This window comes from Osmerus mordax, chromosome 21 (assembly GCF_038355195.1).
Source record: "Osmerus mordax isolate fOsmMor3 chromosome 21, fOsmMor3.pri, whole genome shotgun sequence".
NCBI lineage: Eukaryota > Metazoa > Chordata > Actinopteri > Osmeriformes > Osmeridae > Osmerus > Osmerus mordax.
The window spans coordinates 13,887,143-13,903,087 of NC_090070.1; the positions used below are offsets into that span (position 1 = coordinate 13,887,143).

The following is a 15,945-nucleotide window of genomic DNA, read 5'->3' on the forward strand; positions in this document are numbered from 1 at the left end:
TTGGAGCATGCAGATGCAGAATGTAAGCATGGCTTTTATTGAAATGAACATGCATCATCAGACCACAACAACCACAACAACAACAGGACTTGACTGTCAACAACTCACGCTCCCCGCCTGCACCCGTACTAACACCTGTTCTAGGCACATATACACGATAGGTTCTATTTTGCACAGTAAAGCAGGAGGATTTACTCTAGAAAAGGGGATGGGGCTAACACAAATTCTAAGGACGAGGGGCCTGCAAACCAGAGACATGCAGTGGATATGTTTCTATGGTAACAAAGCAATGGTGGTGATCACATCTAGTTGCTACGGCGATCAGACCTGGGACATGGTTGTTGAGTTGGTTCCTGCAGGCCCCGCCCCTTTGCCTCGCCCATCATCATCCGTTGCCTGGGAGACCATGGCAGGGGAGGGGCTAGAGTGACGCTGACGCCTCATGAAGGGAAAAACACTGAGAGAGAAAGGAGGGAGGGAGAGGTAGAGATGGAGAGGGAGGGAAAGGTAGGGATGGAGAGGGAGGGATGGCGAGGGAAGGAGGGATGAGAGGGATGGAGAGGCAGGGAGATGTAGGGATGGAGAGGGAGGGAGATGTAGGGATGGAGGTAGGGAGAGAGAGAAGTTATTTTTGTTCAGAGTTGGATATACTGTAGGTTCTGATGTTGTAGAGTTAAAATGATAAGAATAAGAATTCTTATGTTGCAGGTACAAGGGTAGGTTATGGTTAGATTAGGGTTACAGTTAGGGGTTAGATTATGGTTACAGTTAGGGGTAGGTTATGGTTAGATTAGATTAGGATTAACCAACCTTTTCTTCGTCTCCTGGGGGACGATTGCTTTTTCCAACATGTTCTTATACAGATCAGACTTCAGATACCTGGGAAAGGAGTCCTATAAACGCACACATACACAGATGTCACAAAAATTACACAGATTAGAGCTAAAGCAGTTGTCAGTGGTCAGGTGTCAGACCTTCTTCATCAGGAAGTATATGTGCATCTGTGCGTCGTCCATGATGAAGCGATGTGGCTGCTGCAGACCCAGCAGTGTCTTCTCCATCGTTTTACTGTCAATGTTCACCCAACGAGATGCTCCAGGAGCCAGGAACTGCCTACGCACACACACACCACACACACACACACACCACACACACACACCACACACACACACACCACACACACACACACACCACACACACACACACACAGACCATACACACACACACGGTTAGGGTCAGGGGTGAGAGGGAGTGGGTAGGGTGAGAGGTTAGAGTTAGGGTTGAGAAAGAGAGGGAGTTGTTAGGGTCAGGGTGTGGGGCTAGAGGTTAACTTACTTGTAAACTTCTTGAACCTTCTGGAGGATCTTGGAACTTTCTCCATGTCTCAGATCTTCACAGGCCTGCCAGAAACACAAGTTCTCCGCTGTTTCACACATGCACACACACCCATGCACCCATACCCGTACACATGTGCACACACACACACACAGAAAAACAATTAGAGGATTTGCTGGTACCAGCTAACACTGGTACCAGCTAACACAGCTCTGGTACCAGCTAACACTATAGTACCAGCTAACACAGCTAACACTCTGGTACCAGCTAACCCTCTGGTACTAGCTAACACTTCCTGGTACCAGCTAACACAGCTAACACTCTGGTACCAGCTAACTCCCCCCCCCTCCCTCCCTCCCTCCCTCCCTCCCTCCCTCCCTCCCTCCCTCCCTCCCTCCCTCCCTCCCTCCCTCCCTCCCTCCCTCCCTCCCTCCCTCCCTCCCTCCCTCCCTCCCTCCCCTCCCCCCTCTCCCTCCCCCCCTCACCACTGAACTCCTTCTCCAGGTAGGTCATGAACTCTCTGGCTCCTAGAGGATCATTCAGGAGCTCCATGAAGCTAAAACTCCACCTCTCCACCCTGAGCTTGGTGGGGACTGCCACCCTGCACACACACTCACACCACATAAGCACACCACACACACATACAAGTGTGTATGACATGTGTGTATATGTGTGTGTATGGTGTATGTGTATGGTGTGTGTGAATGGTATGTATTGAAGGTGTGTGTATGGTGTGTGTGTGAGCTATGTATGTATGGTGTGTGTGTATATGTCAGTGTATGGTGTGTGCGTATCTTACGCCTCAGTGTTCATGTTCCAGTGGGAGGTGTCGTCAGAGATCCAGGGGTTGCTAGGGAGACAGCCCTGCATGATTGGGTCATGGTTCTGGTACTGTTCACTGTACTTCACAAAGCTACCACACACACACCACACATAAACACCATACATGCCACACACCATATATATATACACACCCCACACACACAATATGTATATACACACACCCCACACATACACACACAACATTAGTAATAAGAAGACACATAATGCACATGAACACCAACAACATGCCTGAGGAGATTGTGTGGTGTGTGTGTTGTGTGTGTGTGGGCATAAGCGTAAGAGGTCAGGCAGCACTCTACTGCATTAGTGCATCTCAATCTTTATATAAGCCTCAAAAAACCTACCACTGTGCGTGTGTGTTGGGGGTGTATCTATGTGTGGTGTGTGTATGTATGCATGATGTGTATGTGTGTGTGAATAGACTTTACCTCTCAAGGCAAATAGATGACTTTACACGGTTTCGTCCAAGAGCTCTTCTACTTTGTTCAATCTGCAATTCTCAACACACACCATACACATACACCACACACACACCATACACACCACAGAAAGTGGTCACTGTGTTGGTCAGGCAGTAAATGATGTTGAGGAAGGGTGTGGTGCCGAAAGGCCACAGGAGTTAAGGGTTAATAGTTTAGGGTTAGGAATAAGGGTTCATAGTTTAGGGTTATAAGGGTTCATAGTTTAGGGTTTAAGGGTTAATAGTTTAGGGTTAGGAATAAGGGTTCATAGTTTAGGGTTAGGAATAAGGGTTCATAGTTTAGGGTTAGAAGGGTTCATAGTTTAGGGTTTAAGGGTTAATAGTTTAGGGTTAGGAATAAGGGTTCATAGTTTAGGGTTAGGAATAAGGGTTCATAGTTTAGGGTTATAAGGGTTCATAGTTTAGGGTTTAAGGGTTAATAGTTTAGGGTTAGGAATAAGGGTTCATAGTTTAGGGTTAGGAATAAGGGTTCATAGTTTAGGGTTAGGAATAAGGGTTCATAGTTTAGGGTTATAATGGTTCATAGTTTAGGGTTTAAGGGTTAATAGTTTAGGGTTTAGGGACTACGGGTTCATAGTTTAGGGTTAGGGACTAAGGGTTAAGGGTGTGGAACGTACCTCTCTCTTGTAGTAGTCAGCGTTCTAGTTCTGCCAGGAGAGAAGAAAACACCTGAGCAATCATCATTATCTACATGAACCATCATCATTTTCTACATGATCCATTATCTACATGATCTATCATCATTATCAACATGATCCATTATCTACATGATCTATCATCATTATCTACATGATCCATCATCATTATCTACATTATCTATTATCATTATCTACATGATCCATCAGCATTATCTACATGATCCATCATCATTATCTACATGATCTATTATCATTATCTACATGATCCATCATCATTATCTACATGATCCATCATCATTATCTACATGATCTATCATCATTATCTACATGATCCATTATCTACATGATCCATCATCATTATCTACATGATCTATTATCATTATCTACATGATCCATCATCATTATCTACATGATCCATCATCATTATCTACATGATCCATCATCATTATCTACATGATCTATCATCATTATCTACATGATCCATTATCTCCATGATCCATCATCATTATCTCCATGATCCATTATCTACATGATCTATCATCATTATCTCCATGATCCATCATCTGCTATTCCACCCTTTCCTCAGGTCACTATCATTATTAGAAGAACAAAATACTTACTTTGGAATGGTTTACACATTGACAGAAAGAGAGACGGCAGAAGTGAACGGAGAAGAGAGGGAAATATAAATAATTCAGAAATGTCTTTATTTATGATGCAGTTTCTTATATATTTAATGAGTTTTTATGTATTATCATCATAATTATTTATATATATACAATATATATACTGGAAGGAAAAGGTCTGACCAATGTGACTCGCGACCCAAGGTGGTTGAGTCTCTCTGGACCAAGTTCCAACACATCACTGGCTCCTAGCTGTAACACACACACACACACACTAGAACTCAGCACTTAGCCTTCACTTTCCACTCTACTTCCTCCATCTTGTATTCCTCTTTTCTTTCAGTTTGCCCAGTAGAGGGTTAAGGTTGTACTATTTCTTAATTCATAAAGAAAGGAAGTGGAGAGAGAGAAAGCGAGGGAATGTAAATGTCGCATCCACCCCTTCCTCCTTCTCCCCTCCCTCCCCCTCTCCTCCCTGCTAGCTCAAGCTTTTAACAGATGAGCTAAATATTTCATATCAGAAATCATATTAAGGGGCTAGTGCACAGAGGAGAACAGACCACAGTATAGCAGAGTACAGGAGAGAAGAGGAGAATAAAGAGGAGTCTAACACATCAGAGTAGAGTAGAATAGAGCACACTAGAGTACAGTAGAATAGAGCACATTAGAGTACAGTAGAATACAGCACATTAGAGTAGAGTAGAATAGAGCACATTAGAGTACAGTAGAATAGAGCACATTAGAGTACAGTAGAATAGAGCACATTAGAGTACAGTAGAATACAGCACATTAGAGTACAGTAGAATACAGCACATTAGAGTACCGGAGGTCGGTTGATGAGCCAGTACGCCTGCTCCTGACATTCCAGAACTATGCGGTCTGCCTTCTTCCTCTGTTTGGACGCCCTGCAGAGACACACACACACACTCAGTACACACACACTCAGTACACACACACTCAGTACACACACACAGTACACAGTACACACACTCTAACCCTGAGACTTTGCACAGAGAGCCACACATACACTTAGACTCAGTTTACACACACACACACACTCAGTATACACACACTGAATATACACACTGAGTGTGCAAAAATACTTGGTATGTGTGTGCATGTCAAATAAAAATAAAATGAGTGTGACTGAGTGTGTTTGTGTATGAGTGTGTGTGTACGTGTGTGTGTGTGTGTCCATGTGTGTGTTACCTGAGCTGCTCCCTGGCCTGCATCACTACAAAGTCCCAGGTGTGGTTGATCCTCTTGTGCAGCACACTGTAGCTCTCCTGGAGAGGAGGGATGAAGGAGAGGAGAGAGGGATGAAGGAGAGGAGAGAGGGATGAAGGAGAGAAGAGAGGGATGAAGGAGAGGAGAGGAGAGAGGGATGAAGGAGAGGAGAGGAGAGAGGGATGAAGGAGAGGAGAGGAGAGAGGGATGAAGGAGAGGAGAGAGGGATGAAGGCGAGAAGAGAGGGATGAAGGAGAGGAGAGGGATGAAGGAGAGGAGAGAGGGATGAAGGAGAGAAGAGAGGGATGAAGGAGAGGAGAGAGGGATGAAGGAGAGAAGAGAGGGATGAAGGAGAGAAGAGAGGGATGAAGGAGAGAAGAGAGGGATGAAGGAGAGAAGAGAGGGATGAAGGAGAGGAGAGAGGGATGAAGGAGAGAAGAGAGGGATGAAGGACAGAAGAGAGTGATGAAGGAGAGGAGAGAGGGAACATAGCGGAGGGGTGTAGACAGATGACATCTCCTCACCTTCTCATAGTCCATCAGCTCTCCCTGCTTCCTGATGTTCTTCTTAGCTAGAAAGATGGCTGTTATGGGGAGAGGAGGGGGAGAAGGAAAAGATAGGGTGGGGAGGAGTGGAAGGGAGTGTGAAGAGGAGAGGGTGAAAGTTGATGAGCCAAAAGAGAGACAGGTGGATGACTAACCTCTGATCCTTAACCCCTGACCCCTGACCTTGATCCTAAACATCCTCACCATAGTCCAGCTCTGATGGTGGCCACCTTGTACTAGTCCAGAAATATGGAGTCTGAGAGAGAGGGAACAAGAGAGAGGAGAGAGGGGAAAAAGGAGAGAGGGAGGAAGCGAGAGAGAGGGAGAGAGAGAGAGAGGGGTGGAGAGAATTTTTGAGAGTTTATTTGTAGGGTTACATTTTAAACAGATGGTAGAAGGATGGAGGGATAGAGAAGTATGTAGAAAGAGAAATGAGGGATGGAAAGAGTTGGAGAGGGAGGGATGTACCTGGAAGCAGTAGGGAGTCTTGTCTGGGTGGAGGGAGGGGGGGAGAAGGAGAGAGTCAGACAGAGAGAGTGGAGAGAGAGAGAGAGAGAGAGAGAGAGAGAGAGAGAGAGAGAGAGAGAGAGAGAGAGAGAGAGAGAGAGAAAGAGAGCGAGCGAGGTACCTGGAAGCGATAGGGGGACTCATCTGGGCGGAGCATCAGAGCTCTGGGCTCCTTCAGGGGGTAAATATACCCATAATGCACCAGGAGTCCTCCCAGGTGCAGTGCCTCTAAACACACAAGTCAGATCCCCAGGTCAAATAGTCAGACCCAGATCCCCGGGGAATGTGCTGCTTGTTTACAGAAAATACACCTGCTTCCCACTTATCAAAACACAGGGACACTGTGTCCTAGCAGCACCCTAACAACAGCCCCGTCACAACTTAGTAACAGGCCCCCAAGTCATCCCCTCCAAGACACAAACACGTCAGCACATCTGTGTGCAAGCACACATTTGTGTTTGTTTGTTTGATTTGGATCCTCATTAGCTTCAGCATAAGCTGAAAGCTATTCTTCCTGGGGTCCTACAATCTATCATGTGGCAATACAATTTACGACATCACATTTCATACCATACACACAAGACATTATTCAGATTAAACAACATTTGAAATACAAATCATATTTTACAATTAACACAATTAATCACACACAAAAAGAAAAAATACAAATAAATAAATAATATTGAAGAAGTTGAAAAGATTACACTACCCCGAATAGATTTTTTTTTATTTAAAAAAATAAATAAGATAAAACGAAAAGCCCTATGACAGAATCTCTCTAAATTGATATTAAATATTGAAATATCTTTGAAGGTAATAATTCTTAAGTGATTTTTTAAAACCATACTGAGTGTTTTGTTGTTTGATGGTATTTGGAAGAGAGTTCCATTCACACATTGCTCTGTACCTAACTGAACGTTGAATTGATTTGGTTTTCACTTTAGTTCAAATAAAACTACCTCCAACTGCATGCCTTGTTGGATAATGATATATATCATCACTAAAAGATAGTTTTGAATATAAAGTAAAATGTGTTTTGTTTGTTATAACATTATGTAAAAAAAACATTAGTGAATACACAAATCTGTTTTTAACTTTAAACCATGAGAGGCTTTCATGCATTTTGTCAACATTTGATCTAAACCCACATAAGAGAGCCACATGTGCCGCTTTATTCTGCATCACTTGTAGTTTTCTTATATTAATGTGTGTGTGGTGTGTGTGTATGTGTCTTACCTTCCTCACTCACGGTATACTTCTGCAACAGCCACTCTATGATGTCACTGCCTGTAATGGCAGAATGAGAGAAAGCAAGAAAGATAGAGGGATGGGGAGGAGAAATAGGGATAAGAGGAGAATGAGAGGGATGGTAGGACTGATGTGATGCTTGTCAGAGTGATACCTGATATCCAGATGGAGGAACTCTATTGATCTACTCATCTTTCTTTCTTTCACTTGTCTTTCTCATTCTCTCTTCTACATCCTAATCTCTCTCTATCCGTCCTTCCATTGCTCTCTCTCCATCTCCCTCTCCTATATCCATCTCTCTCTCCATCTCCCTCTCCTATATCCATCTCTCTCTCTCCATCTCTCATATGTTTGTTGTCCTGATCCTTCCGTCCTCTGGAAAGCAGAAACCAGAGGATTCCCTAATATACGTCTCTGCATTATTCAGTATAGTTGGCCACACACACACAATCACTCACACACATGTACACACACTCAGAAACACAACACATACAGGGAAATGAAGAGATTGTAGGTGAAAACCATCCCTGTACTGTACATAACTGAAGAAAACCATCTGCTAACTATAACCCTAATCGTCTGTTATATGAACATATTATTTTTACACACACGTACCTGTCATAGCGTGAGGGATGACAGTAATGAGCAGTCTCTGGTTTCTCATCTTCACTCCCATATCTGGGTCCTGCATGGCAACAATCACCTTCTCCATCTGTACAAACACACATACACTTCCCTTATGGATGCCCTACAGTAATAAAATGAGTGTTAACCGTGGCGAAGACAACGCTTAGGAGAAAGCAGCATCCCATGTTCGCGGAGTTGAAATTGTTTTGCTTTAGTCCTAACTTGGCCATCCCGACACAGACTCTGGCGAAGTTACCGGACATAGAGAGACACTGGAAAGGACGCAGTATAAGTATTAATGAAAATTAAGGTTTTACCTTTCTGAGACAAGCCATCTGTTCTCGCTGCGCGCCTCCGCGCACCACGGTGTTGATGGTCATCCCGGTAATGTTCTGCGTTCTCGGTAATGCTCTCCTATGGCAAAACTCAACCGAATTGAAAGCGCGCAACAGCACCACTTTTATCTCCGTGGATGACGCTGTGGATCCTGCCGCCCCCTCACCCCTTTTGGATTAAAACGGATTATACAGATGCAAAGTATTTGTGTAACCCTAACAATACAAATCAGATTTAAATGAAAGTGAAAGCGCATCGCATGTATGCATTACATATTGCCATATAGCCTAGTCTTGCAGCAGCGTTGCACTGAAAGGAATCTCTCAAAACTCTAATTACGAGGTGAATCTCGTCAACGGCATTGGGAGTCAGAAACATTACACAAAGACTTAGGACATCTAACACAACCATAGTAATACCTATTCACATCCGGCATAACATCAGTATAATAACTAAACCAACATGACGTCAACTCTTCCACGGAGTTTCATTAACTTTAATCGCAATTGAACAAAATCCGATTTCGCATAATACTGTTTGTCCCACTGAGACACCCGTACAACAGGAAATACACGACGTGTTTCAAGGTACTGTGCGTTCTTTCTGCGCTTCTGCTCCTGTTAGTGGGAATCAAGTGTTCATGTTAAACAGGTGAGAATTACAGCCAAACCGTGCAACCACTACTTTGGATAAAAGCGTTTGCTAAATATATAAACTAAAGTGTAACTTGTGCAGCGCACGTGCCGCAGCGGGACCTGGCTAAAGCTAGCGAAATTAGCTCACCTAACGTTACATAGCTTCTATAAGATGGCTAGCTAGCGCAGCTGTAGCCTCTTAGCCAACTAGACAGCACAAGAAGCTAGCAGAATAGGTTGTACAGTTGCATGTAGCTTTTCTAAGTGAAAGGGGTATTTGCACCATTACCTTGCACCATCGGCATGTTGTAGTCTAAACCCGCCAGCATCCTAGCTAACCCAACCTGGTTGGTGTTGTCCGGAGCTAGGACTTGTGGTTGTAAGGGCCATCTTTGTCAGGTTATTGTGACGGTCAGTGTGTAAAAGGACTGAAGTGTTGTTAATCTGACAGGGTGGTGTGTTAGTTGTTGTTAACCCTGCTGCAGTCATGGGGGACATCCGCCAGTCTCTGCTGCGCCGTGACTCGCTGAGTGCGGCCAAGGAGCTTCTGTATCACCTGGACATTTACCTGAGTGGCCAGGTGCAGAACAGCTCCGCCCCTGCGGTGGACACGCCCACTCTGGAGCTGGTGGAGGAGTTCATCCTGCACCGACACCCCCCCCCCAGGGTAACACCACACACCCCACCCAGGGTAACACCACACACCCCACCCAGGGTAACACCACACACCCCCCCCAGGGTAACACCCCCCCCCCCCCCCAGGGTAACACCACACACCCCACCCAGGGTAACACCACACACCCCACCCAGGGTAACACCACACACCCCCCCCAGGGTAACACCACACACCCCACCCAGGGTAACACCACGCACCCCCCCCAGGGTAACACCACACACCCCCCCCAGGGTAACACCACCCCCCCCCCCCCCAGGGTAACACCACACACCCCACCCAGGGTAACACCACACACCCCCCCCAGGGTAACACCCCACCCAGGGTAACACCACACACCCCACCCAGGGTAACACCACACACCCCACCCAGGGTAACACCACACACCCCACCCAGGGTAACACCACACACCCCACCATGGGCGGAGTGGCGGTGAGGCTTCTTGAGCCCTGAAGGTTTTCTCTCAAAAGGCCAGAATCTTTTAGGTTAAAATATGGGTTGTCATTTTCAGCAAATTTCAAAATATGAATCCAACTTAATGTTTATTTCACATAAATTTCAAAATAACGTTTTTGCGTTCAAATGAATGCCAAAACATTTAGCTTGCACGCAACACGCTCTCACAGTAAGTGTGAAAGACTATAGCATCACATCAAACCCAGACTTCGTCCAAGGTTTGGGCTAAGCCCTGAATGTTTACAACACCTGTCCCCACCCAGGTAGAACATAACACCCAGGGTAACACACCATACACTCTACCCTGGGTAACCCTAACCTCACAGACGTTTAGAACAACTTTATTAAAATATTGTATTTATTATACATTGTGTTCACAGTAGGCTAAACAAAGTAGAGGGCTCTGCAGGAGCAGCAGCTGTTGGATAATGTGCTTCTGAATGTGTTTACATTTACCTGTGTGTATGTATGTATATGGTGTGTGTATTCGGTGTGTGTGTGGGTGTATATGGTGTGTGTATACGGTGTGTGTGTATGTATATGGTGTGTGTATACGGTGTGTGTGTGTGTGTATATGGTGTGTGTATACGGTGTGCGTGTGTGTATATGGTGTGTGTATACGGTGTGTGTGTGTGTGTGTATATGGTGTGTGTATACGGTGTGCGTGTGTGTATATGGTGTGTGTATACGGTGTGTGTGTGTGTGTATATGGTGTGTGTATACGGTGTGCGTGTGTGTATATGGTGTGTGTATACGGTGTGTGTGTGTGTATATGGTGTGTGTATACGGTGTGTGTGTGTGTGTATATGGTGTGTGTATACGGTGTGCGTGTGTGTATATGGTGTGTGTATACGGTGTGTGTGTGTATATGGTGTGTGTGTGTGTGTGTGTGTATATGGTGTGTGTATACGGTGTGTGTGTGTATATGGTGTGTGTATACGGTGTGTGTGTATATGGTGTGTGTATATGGTGTGTGTATACGGTGTGCGTGTGTGTATATGGTGTGTGTATACGGTGTGCGTGTGTGTATATGGTGTGTGTATACGGTGTGTGTGTGTATATGGTGTGTGTATACGGTGTGCGTGTGTGTATATGGTGTGTGTATACGGTGTGCGTGTGTGTATATGGTGTGTGTATACGGTGTGTGTGTGTATATGGTGTGTGTGTGTATATGGTGTGTGTATACGGTGTGTGTGTGTATATGGTGTGTGTATACGGTGTGTGTGTGTATATGGTGTGTGTATACGGTGTGTGTGTGTATATGGTGTGTGTATACGGTGTGCGTGTGTGTATATGGTGTGTGTATACGGTGTGTGTGTGTATATGGTGTGTGTATACGGTGTGTGTGTGTATATGGTGTGTGTATACGGTGTGTGTGTGTGTGTATATGGTGTGTGTATACGGTGTGCGTGTGTATATGGTGTGTGTATACGGTGTGTGTGTGTGTGTATATGGTGTGTGTATACGGTGCGTGTGTGTATATGGTGTGTGTATACGGTGTGTGTGTGTGTGTATATGGTGTGTGTATACGGTGTGTGTGTGTATATGGTGTGTGTATACGGTGTGTGTGTATATGGTGTGTGTATACGGTGTGCGTGTGTGTATACGGTGTGTGCGTGTGTGTATATGGTGTGTGTATACGGTGTGTGTGTGTGTGTGTATATGGTGTGTGTATACGGTGTGTGTGTGTATATGGTGTGTGTATACGGTGTGCGTGTGTGTGTGTATATGGTGTGTGTATACGGTGTGCGTGTGTGTGTGTATATGGTGTGTGTATACGGTGTGTGTGTGTGTGTGTATATGGTGTGTGTATACGGTGTGTGTGTGTATATGGTGTGTGTATACGGTGTGTGTGTGTATATGGTGTGTGTATACGGTGTGTGTGTGTGTGTATATGGTGTGTGTATACGGTGTGTGTGTGTATATATGGTGTGTGTATACGGTGTGTGTGTGTGTGTATATGGTGTGTGTATACGGTGTGTGTGTGTATATGGTGTGTGTATACGGTGTGTGTGTGTATATGGTGTGTGTATACGGTGTGTGTGTGTGTGTATATGGTGTGTGTATACGGTGTGTGTGTGTATATGGTGTGTGTATACGGTGTGTTTGTGTGTGTATATGGTGTGTGTATACGGTGTGCGTGTGTGTGTGTATATGGTGTGTGTATACGGTGTGTGTGTGTATATGGTGTGTGTATACGGTGTGTGTGTATAGAGGATGAATGCCCTGCAGGAGCTGCAGCTGTTGGAGATCATGTGCAGCTGTTTCCTGGAACAGAGTCGGGATGCTGTGAGACAGCTCATCTTCTCTGCCCTCTTTGGGCTCCAAGGCAACCAGGCGGACGACAGCCGCATGGCATTGCTATGTAAACTGGTTTCTATGGCAATTGCTGTTGGCAGGGTCTCTATCCTGGAGTGTGCTGCTACCTGGTTACAGGTGAGTCAGACACAGTTATCCTACAGTTATCCTACAGTTATCCTACAGTTATTCTACAGTTATTCTACAGTTATTCTACACCTCTCCTCTGGTTGGCACTTGTTACTTTGTGTGAGCGTGTGCATAAATGTGTGTATACATCTACAGTATAGACATGTTTATATACTGTATACACAGTATGTCTGTGTACAGTGTTTGTATATATATATTTATGTTTATATGTGTATGTATATAGTTATGTACTTGAGTGTAAATCTGATATATAACCTGCAGAGGTATGTGTAAATCTGATATATAACCTGCAGAGGTATGTGTGTATATATTATATATAACCTGCAGAGGTATGTGTGTATATTTACAGAGAAGCCACCGTGGGTGTTGTGTGCGTCTGGCCAGGGTACTGGTGGACGACTACTGCAGCCTGGTTCCGGGTTCGGTTCCCACCCTGCGGAACATCCACCGCTCAAGCCCTCGCTTCTGCTGCCAGTTTATCACTGCGGTTACCACCCTGTACGATCTCTCCTCAGGTACCTGACCTCTGACCCCTACTCTGACCTCTATCTCTACCCTGACCCCCACCCTGACCTATATCCCTACCCCCACCCTGATCCCTACCCCACCCTGACCTTCTGCAACTTGTGTGTGCGTGTATAGGGGAGCTGTGTCCTCCAGTAGATCTTGTCTCCATGGTGATGTCTTGGCTGCAGGAGGATCCCAGTCTCATTCTCATCACCTTCCTGAACACGCCCGTTTCAGCCAGCCAGCCAATCAGCTCCCTGGACCTCACCCCCCTGGCTGGCCTGGTGCGCTGGTGTGTCAAAGCCCCGTTGGCCTACAGGCGGGAAGGGAAGCCGAGTCTGACCAATGGGACGACAGAGGTTGGAGCCCTCTTCTCCGCCCTCCACCTGAGTGTTCTACAGGTGTGTTACTGTCTGTGTGTACGTGTGTCGATGTAATGCGTGTACGTGTGTCGATGTAATGCGTGTACGTGTCCCCAGGTGCTGCTGCTCCTGCCGGCGGTCCTGACGGAGAAAGGCATTCTGGGTCGTCTGGCTCTGCTGCAGTTGGACCAGCTGTCCTTGCTCACCTCCGACCTGGCCCGTCTGCTGGAGAACACTCACTCCCACACACACGACGACACGCTCAGCGACATACACGCCGACGCACTCGGCGATACACATGCCCAGCTCTGCGTGGACAGGCTAGCCCAGGCTCTGCAAGTGTCCATGGCAACAGGTGCTCTGCTCTGCTCCAGAGGTGAGAGGGTGGGGGAGGAGGAGGGACCGATGTCATGTCTAAAATGATCAGGAGCTGCAGTGATGTCATATCCTGTTTCCTTTCCAGAGGAGCTGCGAGTGCTGTGTTCCCGCCTTCCTCACAGCAAGTAAGAAGCCATTACCAGGCCAACACACTTTAAATACTTTATTTAAATCCACCAATTGTATTAATGCACAACTTTGATCAGATTTCTAAATGTTGCAGATGTTATCTCCACACACACAAACTAATGATGACTTGTCTTCTCACTTGTCCTCCAGTCTCCTCCAGTTGGTGATGTGTGGCCCGGTGCAGCCAAGTGGCTTCTACCCCCACATCCACACCCCTCCTCTGGGATACTGTCCCCTGGCCTCACCCCTACCTCCTCCTCTTGCCTCCCCCCTAACCCCTCACCCCTCACACACTCCCCTGGCCTCCCCCCTAACCTCTCACCCCTCCCATCCCTCTTTCTCTCCCCAGCCCTTCCTTCCAGCCATGTCCTATTCCTTCCATCCTACCCACTGACCACTACCCTAATCCCATCCATCCTACCGACTGTGCAAGGAGGTGTGTGTGTGCGCAAGGATGTTTGTAGGTTCCGAGGGTTTTTCTGATGAGAAGGGTGCAAGAATGTGTGTGTGTGTGTGTGTGTTTTGGTGCCCCAAAAAGATCAATCAAATAACTTTTTTGCCAAACGAGAAGTTGAGAGTTGTTGTTCTGTTAAACTTTAGTTCTGTTCAGCTGTAATGATATCTTGACAAATAAACTGCTTTATTTCTACTCTGGTGTTCTTACTCAACAGGGAAGATGTTTACTGTCTTTAGCAGACTAGCATCCTTGCACCATTTTGTCTTGGCTTAAACACACAATCCACCACCGTGAGCCTTACCGCACAGGGGAGACACCTTGATCACGAAGGAGGTTCACCCAGGGCAAGGCTCGGCCATTGCACTTCGGCTGTGCTGACCTTTGCGAATTCCCCAAATGCGGGAATCTCGACTGCATAATTTCTGGTAGTGGGGGACTGCGTACACGCTCACCCCCAAAAATGAATGGTCGTTATCCAAGCCTGATAACGACCATTCATTTGAATCGGGTGTGCTGGAGCAGGAAAACATCTAAAACATGCAGGACTGTGGCTCTCGAGGACCAGGGTTGGCCACCCCTGCTCTAGGGTTACCTAGCCAACCACTGCTACAGGGCTCTGCAGCAAACAGCACTGCACTGTGGCCTGTTTGTTAATTAGTTGACCGATGGAGAGGAGGGGATAAGGGAGACAAAGAGATTTGGTGGTTAGATCAGGAGATGGAGTGAAGTGAAGACGTACCAAGTACATCTGAGGCATGGGCACGTGAGAGAGAGATAAGGGATGAGGCTAGCTCACCTACATACACCAGTCTACGTGCCAGTAGCTGTCTCGTTCATGAGGTGTGTGTGTCTGTTGCTTTGACCACTGCTAGGTAGCGGTCCAAGCTGATTGCTAACTCAGTTAGCTGGATTTGATTGTTCGCGATTTGTCATTATCTTGGATTGTTCGGTTCTTCGAAGCTCATCCTGGACTTGCTGTCATAGCAACAGGTCCGTAAACTTAAACCTGCTCCCGAGCAGGTTTATTTTATGTAAACACGATTAGATTGAGGCTTTACAAGCAGAGGTGATACAGGAAGTCTGTCACAGACATGTCTTGTCCGTTTTTACTACAGGAACCTGTTGCAGAAGGTGCAAGAATAATTAGCAGAATTTAACATGAAACCAAATTAATTGCTCATTGCGTGATAGATAGGCTCCTTAAGCACAGTGCGATATGCTAGCCTATACTTTTTGAAAGGATAGCCTATCGTTTTTTTGTGAGGGTGTCATTTACATAATACATTTGTTGAAACCACATATGACATTAAAGATGATAAATGAAAATATGAAAGTATGAAAATTAAAAAAAACATAGGCCTAGCTAACTGTAATAAGCGATAAAACGCGTGGTCACTCCTCTACATTTAATTTGGTCTGCTACTTTTTGCCAGCCCTCTTTCCTGGATTTTGCAGACTTTGAGGTGTTCCCTCAAAGGAACACCTCA

At 45.8% G+C, this 15,945-nt stretch overlaps 2 protein-coding genes and 1 non-coding gene across 5 annotated transcripts; 2 read left to right on the plus strand and 1 right to left on the minus strand.

Moving 5' to 3' along the window:
* Window positions 1-38: 38 nt before the first annotated feature.
* On the minus strand, window positions 39-8,490 carry rgs11 (regulator of G protein signaling 11). Its single transcript, XM_067259360.1, has 17 exons — window positions 8,395-8,490; window positions 8,066-8,162; window positions 7,439-7,489; window positions 6,324-6,430; window positions 5,900-5,951; window positions 5,675-5,733; window positions 5,133-5,209; window positions 4,747-4,828; window positions 4,107-4,175; window positions 3,277-3,300; window positions 2,607-2,668; window positions 2,135-2,248; window positions 1,821-1,936; window positions 1,336-1,423; window positions 975-1,113; window positions 811-893; window positions 39-457 (listed from the first exon to the last, which is right to left on the minus strand). The coding sequence occupies exons 1-17, from the start codon at window positions 8,455-8,457 to the stop codon at window positions 322-324; spliced, it is 1,419 nt and encodes a 472-aa protein (XP_067115461.1). The 5' UTR covers window positions 8,458-8,490; the 3' UTR covers window positions 39-321.
* A 486-nt stretch (window positions 8,491-8,976) lies between these two features.
* Window positions 8,977-14,650, plus strand: ints15 (integrator complex subunit 15). 3 transcript variants are annotated; one of them, XM_067259882.1, is made up of 8 exons: window positions 8,977-9,064; window positions 9,513-9,715; window positions 12,392-12,613; window positions 12,975-13,140; window positions 13,268-13,533; window positions 13,612-13,870; window positions 13,958-13,997; window positions 14,152-14,650. In XM_067259882.1, the coding sequence occupies exons 2-8, from the start codon at window positions 9,536-9,538 to the stop codon at window positions 14,393-14,395; spliced, it is 1,377 nt and encodes a 458-aa protein (XP_067115983.1). In that variant the 5' UTR covers window positions 8,977-9,064; window positions 9,513-9,535; the 3' UTR covers window positions 14,396-14,650. The 3 variants fall into 3 exon arrangements, with proteins under 3 accessions (XP_067115983.1, XP_067115982.1, XP_067115979.1); XM_067259881.1 differs by having other exon boundaries at window positions 8,981-9,064; window positions 9,500-9,715; XM_067259878.1 differs by lacking the exons at window positions 8,977-9,064; window positions 9,513-9,715 and adding an exon at window positions 10,098-10,815.
* A 101-nt stretch (window positions 14,651-14,751) lies between these two features.
* LOC136965734 (U1 spliceosomal RNA) lies at window positions 14,752-14,915 on the plus strand. Its single transcript, XR_010879340.1, has one exon. It is a non-coding gene; the product is annotated as a U1 spliceosomal RNA (small nuclear RNA).
* Window positions 14,916-15,945: the final 1,030 nt, after the last annotated feature.